This window comes from Oryzias melastigma, linkage group LG14 (assembly GCF_002922805.2).
Source record: "Oryzias melastigma strain HK-1 linkage group LG14, ASM292280v2, whole genome shotgun sequence".
Classification (NCBI taxonomy): Eukaryota; Metazoa; Chordata; class Actinopteri; order Beloniformes; family Adrianichthyidae; genus Oryzias; species Oryzias melastigma.
In genome coordinates, this window is record NC_050525.1 from 341,577 (window position 1) to 352,575 (window position 10,999).

The window sequence follows — 10,999 nt, forward strand, 5'->3', positions numbered from 1 at the left end:
TTTTGTCTAGACCAGGGGTGGCCAACTTTTCTCCTTCAAAATCTACTGGAATCCCATTGATCATGTTAACAATTAAAAATCTAGAGTAAATTAAAGAATAAAAACTCTGGAGCTCTTTGTTTGTAAAGTCTGGACGTTTGTTCAGATCCATTTTGATAATATTCCGTTTCTCCATCCATGTTCTTGTACCTTATTCTGGGGATGTGACTTTAAAAACATTTGGTAGGCTGCATGTTTAATGTTACAGATTATTTATATTGTCATCAAGCATGTGCATACATCCAAACATTCTGTGAATTTTTTTGTCTTTCATTTAGTCATGTTTTTATAATTATTACAGTTTAACTTTATTTAATAGCAAAAATACTCCTTTTGTCTTCAGTTTTATTCCATTTTAATCGTCTTGATCAATAGAATCTAGTTGAAGGTAAGCGTATCGTAAAAATAAATAAGACATTTTACATTCATAACAGCCGGACTTTACACTCAGAAAGGATTCTTTAACTTTTTTCTGGAGCAGCATCTCTCATAAAGGAACTTCTGGATCTCTCTGGACTGCACCCCATAGATGATGGGGTTGAAGCTGGGGGGTAACATCACGAAGAGGATGGCACTGAGTTTCCTGTAGTCCGAGTACTGTGGGAAACGGTGCAGAACAACGATGGAAACGCCACTGAACGACATGATCAGATACACCACTAAGTGCGTGCTGCAGGTCTGCAGGGCCTTGTTGTTCAAGCTCTTGCTCTTGCTGGTAAGACAGACCGCCGTGATCTTACCGTAGGTCAGGACCATGCTGCCGATGGAGGAGGTCAGGAGGACCACGGTGAAGGCCAGGCCGTAGATGTTGTTGATGGCGGAGCTCTCACAGGACAGCTTAAATAGCGAGGCGTTGTCACAGTACGGGTTCTCGATCAGAGTCCTGCATCGGTTCAGTCGGATCGTCAGACCGAGCAGAACCGCCACCCAGATGAAAGGGACGCCCCACGCAAAGGCTGTCAACTTGATGATCATCCTGTGGCTCATGATGTCGGCGTACCTCAGAGGATTACAGATGGCCACGTACCTGTCGAAGGCCATGACCATGAGCACGGTGTGGGAGGTGGTGCCGAACATGTGAGAGGTGAAGGCCTGAACCACACACTCGTAGTAACTGATGAGGCGCTCAGACGGGGACACCAACATGTCTGAGAGCAGCCGGGGCAAAATGTGAGTGCACCCAACAATATCACTGACTGGCAGGTTACAGAACAGCAGGTACATGGGCTGATGGAGGCTCTTGTCAATGAAAATGATGGCCAAGATGCCCAGGTTCAGGATCATGATGACGATGTAGGAGAAGAAGAACAGGAAAAAGGCATATTCTGTCGACTCCTTTGTGACCTTGAAGCCCTCTACCTGCAGAATGAAGCTGTTGTAGGTGATGTTTTCCATCAGACTGAAAGAACAGACAACAGGACTGATTAAAACAGTTGCCTAAGCAATCATCAAAGCATCAACTTAATTGTTCTGAACAGTAAAAGACTGAACCTGATGCTACTGGAGCTGAGCAGGTACTGGAGTTCTGCACTGTGAGACGCGTATCTTTTGTACATGTGGTTGCACCATCAGCGTTACCCTGACATCCTGGGTGATGCAACATCAAAACACCCATGAGGTCACTCTCAAGCTTTCATCCAAACACAAATAAAAGTGCTCAAAATTTGAGCTATGACCTTTTAGAATATTCTAAACTGATCACAGAAGGAACAGATCCTCTGCTCCTCAAAAATCTCCTTTAATCGCGTTTCCCTTCTCTCCTCATGAGCCATCGTTCTCTTTGAGGTCTTAAATCTCTTTAATGAGTGGAAAACAAAATGTTTATTGCTGCAAAGTGAACATAACCTTCGCTGTGACCCCTAAAGAGCAGGAACTATTGTGTCGTCTGTGTAGTTTGTGTGGTTTGCATGTCAGCAGAATCAGAAAGTTTGTTCAAGAGCTCGTCATGCTTCTGTGATTGACTGATCCTGCTGCACTTAAAGAGCACAGGGCCGGTCTGACCTTTCACCCTGACCTGACAGCGGTAAACAAACCCTCCATTATCCTTTCTGTTCTGTCCTCCTGTAAATGCTCCTTCAATCTCTCCTATATGTTCCACCGTTCTCATGTTCACCTTTGAGCTCTCTTAAATGTTCTCCTTCATGTTTCCTATTTCATTTTTAGCAGAACTCTGAAGACTTCAAGAAAAAAAGATGTTGATTAACAACAATAAGCAACAAAGTATTTGTTTCTAAACTTTAAATTAACTTTTAATGTGGTCCAGGTGAATACTCGATTCTGGGATGTGGGAGGAGCTACCAGCTTGTGTTTTTAGGATGATGCTATGAGGAACGATGTTTGTGGACATCACACTTAGAATGGATGGAAGACACAGATTAAGTGGAGAAATCAGGTTTATTTATTGTGAAGAGTTCTACAAAAACATCAGTAATCATGTCTTCATGTTTGGGTTTATATGATTATTATTTAAATATTTTCTCGGTACAGGGGGCTGTGTCTGTATGACAGCCGCTTCCACAGTGTTTCTGTGTCTCTGTGTCTGAGTTTGAAGGCTCACTGTCTTAACCCGAGAGGAAAAAATTTAATTAGGAGACCTTTTTCTTTTTCTTTTTTTTTTTTTTAATGTTTAAATCAAGTGAGTGAGCTCCGGCGATAGTCGGCGATCTGTCCAGAGTTTATCTCGCCTTCGCCCCAAAGTGGCTTGATTAACTCTGCAAACCTGCGGCTCCAACGGGTTAGGGAAAAAGATGAAAGTTCAAGACAAATTTATTATTTTTATTAATCGCGTGTGTTTACGTGGACAGCCCTAGTTCTCCTACATGTTCTATTTTATGTTTCATTTATTTAAATTTTCTCCTTGAAGTTTTTCTTCATGCTTTCCTACTCATTGTCCGTCATGCTCTATTCAGTGTTCTACTTTATGTTTTTCTCCTTGTAAACTCTCACTCAGTTTACCTTAAGGTCACTGAAGTCAGAGTCTGGCTGAGGCTGGGCCGTATGGGGGTCCATTTGTGCCAAAAATATGTTTTTGCATCCACTGTCTATATCTTTGGTACATTGTCTACGTCTACTCAACAAGTTTATTGAACATTTGTTAATGTCTATGTACTACTAAGTAATATCTTCTGTGAAACGACATGAGCTAACAACGCTAGAAACCATTGCTAAAGACTTTTCTGACGACCAGATCCAACGACAAGAGCAAATGCAAAGTTCTAAGCATAAAGCTGAAACATCCAAAGTAAATACAAAGCTATAATCGAAGAAGTGTGGACATGAAGAAGATATTGCTTAATAGACATTGAACTTTCATATTAAGGTGGGGGCCGCAAAACATCAACTTGGGGGCCACAAATGGCCCGTGGGCCTCCAATAAAGATGTGCGACCAGTAACAACTTAAAATACACGAAAAAATACAGCAATCTTTTTCTTGTCTGCACCTATTAGTGTCGCCAACGTGAATTTCCATCAACTAGTAACACATAAATGTGTGCTAAAAACATTAGCATTAGCAAGTTACTTTAGGAGCTTGCTATGCAGGACGACACATACAATTTAAATCCTTGTTGCATTTTTATTTTTGGAGTATTCTGCTAGAAACATGAACAATGCGCCTAATGTGACTCTTGGTAGCTTCAAAAGATATTGTGTAAACTCCAAACACTCTGCTATTTCCATGAAAATAACAGTCCACTGCTCCAACCGGAAATGACTGAGCGGTCATATACCGAATGCAGAAGTAGGTCGGGCATGTAGCCCATTTGAGACCACTCTTGAATGTGTCCTTCAATTTGTTTTACAATCTCTTCTTTCTTCTTTCATTTTCTTCTTCTATTCATGTTTGCCTTCTCGTCATTTATGTGTGAGTTTTCTCCTGGGACTTCAGTTTCCTCCCACAGACCAAAAACACACTGCATGGGTAAATTGACCATTGTTAATTGCCCCAGGTGTGAATGTGTTGTTGTGTGACAGATTTGGGACCTTGTACCTTCGTATCCTTCCATCCCCCCACAGTCAATGGATAAGGCTCCTGTGACCCCAAAAGGGACCAAGCAGGTAAGAGGTCAGAGGTCATCCTTCAGTTCAGTCCACACATTCCCCTGCATGTTCCTCCAATTGTTCCATCTCTTGATGATGTTTTTTCCCTCCATGTTCTCCAGGTTCTTCATTGTCTTACATAGAATTTTCCTTGAGTTTTTCATTATTCCAAATGATTCTCTTTTACATGTTCATACATGTTCTCTGACTTGTACTTTATGTTCTCTTACATGCTTTCTTGATCTTCTTGTTCATGTTTGCCCACATTTTCTTCTGTGTTCTCCAACATGTTTTATTTTGTGCTCTCCTTCATCCTTTCATTTTTACCCTCCTATCTTTTCTGTTTTCTTTTTTTTCCTTCATGTACTGCATGAATGAATGAACACTTCATCAGAACTCAGGATCCGGCCCCCCGGGTAATTCCATCTGGCCCTTCAGATCATTTTGTTTTGTTGTTATTTATGGGTCGATGTTATTTTGTGCTTATTTTTAACTCATTTTTAACTTTAAATTTTAACTTTATTTTTAACTTTGACAAATATATTTTTAAGGAGACTAAAATATTTAAAGTTATTTAAGGTTTAAGTTTATTTATTCTGGAATAATATTACTTATTTTTTTTAAATTCCAATTAATGTTAAAAACTGCTAGCTTTTTGGATTATTTTGGGATTTACTAAGATTTTTTAGGCTGTTTTGGAGTTTAGCTAATATTTCAGCTACATGCTAACTGTTTCTGCTAATTTATTCTTTTTTTCTGTTTTTCAGGCTATTTGTAGTTTAGCTATTTTTTCTGCTACAGGCTAGTTGTTTGGGTTTTTCGCTAAGCTATTTTTTTGTTTTGTTTTGTTTTTTAAGCTAATTTGGCATTTAGCTAGTACCTAGTAACTATCAGCTATAGCGTTTTCAGCTATCAATTTCAGTATCTTCAGCAGCCAAATTCAGCTTACAGCATTCAGCATTATCACAGGTAACCTTATATACTGTATCTAGTTCTGTCAGGATTCTGTGCTTAGGTTTTCTCATGTTCTGTTTTCCCTGTCGGTCTGAGAACGTTCAGGTAAATCATCCACAGCTGTCTGTATTTAGTTAATCAACCTCCATGTATTTACGTGTCTGGTTTTCAGCTCCTCATTTTCAGGTCATCTTCTCTGTCACTGTTTAGTTCTCTCATGGTTTTGGTTAATTTATAAAATGTTTTAGGGTCCTTTCACCAAGCCTGGTCTCCTGTGTTTGTGTCTTTCACCACCACCCTGACAAGTTCATATGTTAAAAACTTACGGTTTTAAAAATGTAGTTTTAGAGTTTTCAGTAAATGTTTCTCCTGTTCGTCTCATGTCCTAAAGTGTGTCTTGGATTTTGGCCCCTTGTGTGATTGAGTTTGACACCCGTGATTTAGATGAACTGCAGCTCAGGGATGTGTCCCTGCAGTAACGAGGTCATCTGAGGTCGCTGTGTGTCGCTGAGGTGAAGTGTCCTGGAGGTCTCTGAGCTCCCAGGAGCTTCAGTGACCAGCAGGCTAACAGAATTAGAATGTGTTGTGTAGCGTTTAAGGAGTGTAGGACAGGGACGTGATCGGTCTCTGAGGAGGCTGCTTTGTGCTCACTGGGCCTCCGTCCAGTTCCAGCTCATCCTGAATTCTTCAGGGCTGTAAAAGTAAAAATCTTCAGGAGACGGAGTTTATACACTGGAGCTTCATAGGACAAAGCTTCACACTAAACCTTCCAAAGTCAGTCGAAAAAGCAAAGATCCAACAAAGAAAAGCTTTTGAACAAAAAGCTTGAAGAAAAGTGTCTGAAAAGTTTTACTGGATTCAGACTTACGTCATAAGTTCCAGAAGTTTCTTAGTGTGAGCCAAAACAAATGATTCGGAGAATGTGGTCGTCACGCTGAGCTTCTCTCTGCTTTGACACTCAGGGAAGAGTCTGCAGACCCCAGGAGCTTTCATTACAACCTCCTTATTCCCAGGCCTCCTCAAACACAACCTCTATATCCTCACGGACTAATTACCATCAGAAACTGTTATTAGTGTTTGTCAGGAGAATGCGTTAATGGTGGCCTCCTCTGAAAAACATTAACACTCATTAGCCACTGCTGGAACAACTGAGACACGCAGTGATGAAACAAATACATGAGAGCGCTCAGCAGCGTCCCCCGAGCTTCCAGAGCATGAAGATTCAAAACAAGACCTTCAAACTTTCACAGACTTCACCTCCGCAGGTCAAAACATGTTTGTGCTCCACAGTTTCTACATACTGTCTGGAAACTTCTCTGCAATGTTATACATTAAAACACCTGAGAAAACTATGCTTTTTACAAGATTTCAAAGAGCAAAAGGGTTTAAAGTTTGTTTATTATTAAATTTACTGTGAACGGTCACAGCAGCACACAGCACGTGCCCAGAGTTCAATGGTCGTCATGCATCCACAATCTGAAGCGTTAGCCACAACTGCCCCTGAGGGTAGATATGAGCTGAGTTCAGGTCAAACCTGAACAGTAACTCGCATGAAGTTTCAAGATCATACATCTCTTGGTGAACCTTTGTGGAGAGAAAATGTTCATGCACATTTTTCCTACAGGCGTGCTGCGGGTGAAAGGTCCAGTGAGTGCTTATCGTACAATTTTTCTGTTCATTCATTTCATCCGGGCACAATTTTATTAAATGTTTGATAAATGTTTTTTAAAAAAGGGAGAAAAAAAATCAACTGGTAACGCAGTATATTTATGAGGAACAAAAGTCGAACACTTTTCTTCAGTGATCGACTCACATCTACTGTCATCAGTTACAACACTCATGTCAACACAATGATGTAACAAACATCCCTCACTTCCAAACCTGCCTTTGTAGACAAAATGTGACATCACTTATGGCAATGTGACAGCAAAAACACAGATTCAAATGTGAGTGAATTAAAAAAACCTCTTAGGATTTGTTCAGTCTGGTACTGAGGCCCAATCCAAACTAACTGATGTTCTCCCTAAAACACAAATCCTGGTTCACAGTTCCTCTGTTAAGGAGAAAAAAATAGTATCACCCCATTTGTGTGTGCGTGATTCTTAATTTGTGCGTAACTTTAGATTTGTGCGTGCATAATTCTTGATTTGTAACTCATACAATACACTTTGTGTGTAAGTCCAAAAATTATGAAATCCAAAAAAATACAATTTACACTCTTACAAATTAAAATTACAACACCTTGAAACTAACAACACACACAAATCTTTAAAAACTACACACAAATTGGTTGTCACACAAACAAAACCACATTCACGTTCAAATCTGATGTGAAACTCTTCACTTCTCCGAGAAAGAAAAGTTTCGTCTGTAAGTGATGCGTTTAAATGCTGCTAGAAAGCTGGGTCATCAGAGTTTTATTTTCAGCCGCTTTGAACTTAGACTGTGAATATTATCTGGTGAAACCTGACATTTTCCCACTTTCTTAAACAGGTATTCCCGACAACTAGTCGCCTGGGCGCCGTGCAGCTGAGGGCCACACAGACCTGGCAGCATAGACAGATATAATGACTGCTGGAAGTTGGTAATGTGGTTGAGCTATGTATGCTGACTTATATTTCAGGGATGTCCTACTGTATCCAAAATTACAAAAAGGATCATTTACAGTGTTTCTATTATTTTTTTGCTTGTTTTCTAAGATAGTTTGAGTCCAGCAACAGACCAAGGTGCTGAAACGGTTCAACCTGCTGTAGCACTTCTCCTCTGTAAGAAACATTAGCTGGAGTCAGGTGTGATGTTTCCTAGAGAAGAACATACACACGGTTTTATCCATATTCAAGCTAAGGTGTGGCTGAAACAGCCGCCTCTGAAGGTCATCTAAAGCATTTGAAAGTTATTGAGCTGTTTCCTGACAGCGTTTGGCATGAGTAAAAATGACTGTCCTCTGCATTCATGATGGTGTTTACACTTTTACACACATTTGGCAAATCATTCCCAGAGTGAAAACAGTAATGTACCAAGGTTGACCAATCATAGGTTACTGCAGATGTCTGGTTCCAACATGGTGATGGACATATTGAGGAAAAATGGAGACTGAATTGTTCCATTTAGATCGTAAGGCGAACGACTGAAAAGTGTCTTGAAGAGCGTTTTCGTTCCCACGTTGGGGCACTACATTTAAATGCATTTTTAATTAGATTTTACACTTCTGGACTTTGGGTTAAAAGTTCTCTGCATATTTTCGGCATATTGTGTCTATAAAAGGAGAAACAATACTGGATTTTGTGATCAACAGAGGGGAAATATTCAGAAACTGCGTCAAACTGAGGCTTTTTTGATGGGACATAAGGTGAACTAAGAAGAAGTGCTTAGAAAACTATTTTGTTAACACATCTGGGAACTACATTTTTAATTCATTTTTATTTAGACTTTAACCCTTCAGGACTTTGGGTTAAAAGTTCTCCACTAGATAGCGGCTGGGTGGCTCAGTGGGCTAGGTGAAGGGCTGGCAACGCAGAAGCCCTGGGTTCGATTCCCAGGGTTGTCCACTGATCCCCACCCAGATTGGGTCCTTAGGCAAGACCCTTGACGCTGCTGCCTAACTGGGTCCCTGTGCCCCTCAAGTACAGGGTTGTGTCAGGAAGGGCATCCAGTGTAAAAACCCACTGATGCGAAACAGTGGGTGCTGTTACGCTGTGGAGACCCCGAAAGGGATAAGCTGCAAGTGAACTACATTAGGGGAATTTGTAACTTGAAATTGAGTCATTTTTTAGTTAGGAATCTGTTCTACTCTACAACTCTGGTGCTTCCTCATCAGACACACAAACCTGTAAACAGCATGTCTCCAACACAATGGTTACACAACACTTTGTTCAACATTTCTGAATCACTTGCATGTGATTACTGACATGTGTGTTCTCTGCTGTTGGATTTATCATCAGAACCATCAAAGAGCAGGAAACAGAGATCTTTACATCTCCCTCATGTTTGCTTTGGTTTTCTTCCTTAATGAAACGATTCTGTCACAGCTTAAACTCCAGTCATCTGGCTCCATCTGCTGTTCACTCACTAAACTGCAGCTCCTGCTGGTCAGCGCTTTGTAACATACAGTGATTTTTACTGAATGTCCATTATATTGCACTATATTTACTGATATTTACAATGTAATCAATTATTTTATATTCCAGAATATCGTATAGCCCAAGTCATATATTGAAAGAGGCACTAACAATATATCTATATGTCAGTGGCGGGCCGTGCATTTCACACCTAGGCCTTCAGTAGTGCTCCATCTGAATCAACCCAACCCTCAATAACTATTTTATGGCAATAAAACTTCTACTGCAGGTACAACTGAGACACACATAAAAAAGCATAAAAAATAACCTGATAAAATTGCAATAATATTTAGGTATATAGCAAAATTTTACTCACCAAAAATCTGGATTATTTGTACACAAAATCCATCCTTTCTATCCTCAAGAAGATTTCAATCACAGATTATCCGTGCGTTTTAGTTCCATCAAGAAGTCCTTTTCTATCGCCATGGAAGCTAATGCTGAAAGTCGAGCCTGCCCTGACGTATTTCTGGCATAAGTTTTAATTCGCTTCAGGGCTGAGAATGTCCGTTCAACAGAAGCAGTGGACACGGGGCTTGCTAGCTTCGGAGTTGCCCGACCCCGCTTAACAATGTCCAGCTTTTCTTGAAAAGTCCGTCTTGAAAACGGCTTTGACAGTAAGTCTGCAACCAAATCCATTTCTTCTCCTCCTTCAGCCATTGTGGATTGACAAACCAGCTATTAAATTCGATATATTTGCCTGTGCAGGTCGCTACAGATTCAGTTTATCAGGTCTGCCTAGTACACTCTCCGATTATCCAATCACAGCGCGTGAAAATCCTGACGTTTCCGTGGGCCTGCTAGCTGGCCTATCACGTGGTCTCCTCCAGATCTGATTGGTTGAAGCAACAGTTTGGTGGACCATTATTTTATGCTACAGGGCCCGCAAAACTGATTGTGAAGGCCTTCAGGCAGATTTCTTTGACCCTAGCAACAAATGGTGCTGCAATGTGATTGGTTAATGCTTAAATAGGAAAATACACGTCTGGAAGCAGCGCAACCAGGGAGACAGCAATGAAAGGACGAAGACAGAGCATTTGGAATTATAGAATACGTATTCACGGAAAATAATAATTAATATCAGTCTGTGATTCAGATATTTTTAGGCCAGCAGAGAAGGCCTTGCAGGCCCTGACGGCCCGCCACTGATATATGTATCATATAACATAACACAAAACATAACATAGAGCTCCAGACCCACGTGAATCCCTGGAGTCAGTCGGCCATTTTGGTAGCAACATGAACAGCGCCGCCGTGAGCGCCACTGCTGAAACTTTCTAAATTCTTTCAAACTAAATTTCTGCATCATCACTGCAAGGGTAAGTGTTTTATTCCAGGCAGCTAACATTAGCATGCTAGCAGCAGGGTCGGACTGTTGTTTGTTGACATCAGGCTAACATGTCTGAAAGTCGCTTTTATTTTTCTCTTCTCATGAGATGTAAGATAGTTGAACGACTGACTATTTTTATTTATTCGTACAGTAATTTTAACACTTTTAATTGCTTTTAACAGCTCCATAAATTTTAATGCTTGTAATCTAACCTGTTTATAGCTGTTCTTGCTTTATTTCATTTGAACCTGCTTGTGTGTGTGTTTGGAGCGACGGATGGATGAATCTATCTATCTATCTATCTATCTATCTATCTATCTATCTATCTATCTATCTATCTATCTATCTATCATGCTTACTGTAACTCCGCTACAACTTTCCAGTATGCGAGCGGACTGATTGCCCGGCTCAATTTTCCTTAACATGCAGCTGGTTCCCAAGGCCCTTTTCAATCCTACCCAACGACTTGACTTGCACACAAGTGGCTTTGATTCCATTGTTTTTGGGGGGGGAGTGGTG

The 10,999-nt window shown here is 40.6% G+C and overlaps 1 protein-coding gene across 1 annotated transcript; it reads right to left on the reverse strand.

The window, feature by feature from the left end:
• Nucleotides 1-486: 486 nt before the first annotated feature.
• Nucleotides 487-1,434, reverse strand: LOC112142855 (olfactory receptor 52N2). Its single transcript, XM_024266471.2, has one exon. The coding sequence runs from the start codon at nucleotides 1,432-1,434 to the stop codon at nucleotides 487-489; it is 948 nt and encodes a 315-aa protein (XP_024122239.1).
• Between the last annotated feature and the right edge of the window lie 9,565 nt (nucleotides 1,435-10,999).

Bases quoted from the DNA above. Each gene is read 5' to 3' on its own strand.
- LOC112142855 (XM_024266471.2), bottom strand. From the start codon at position 1,434: ATGGAAAACATCACCTACAACAGCTTCATTCTGCAGGTAGAGGGCTTC.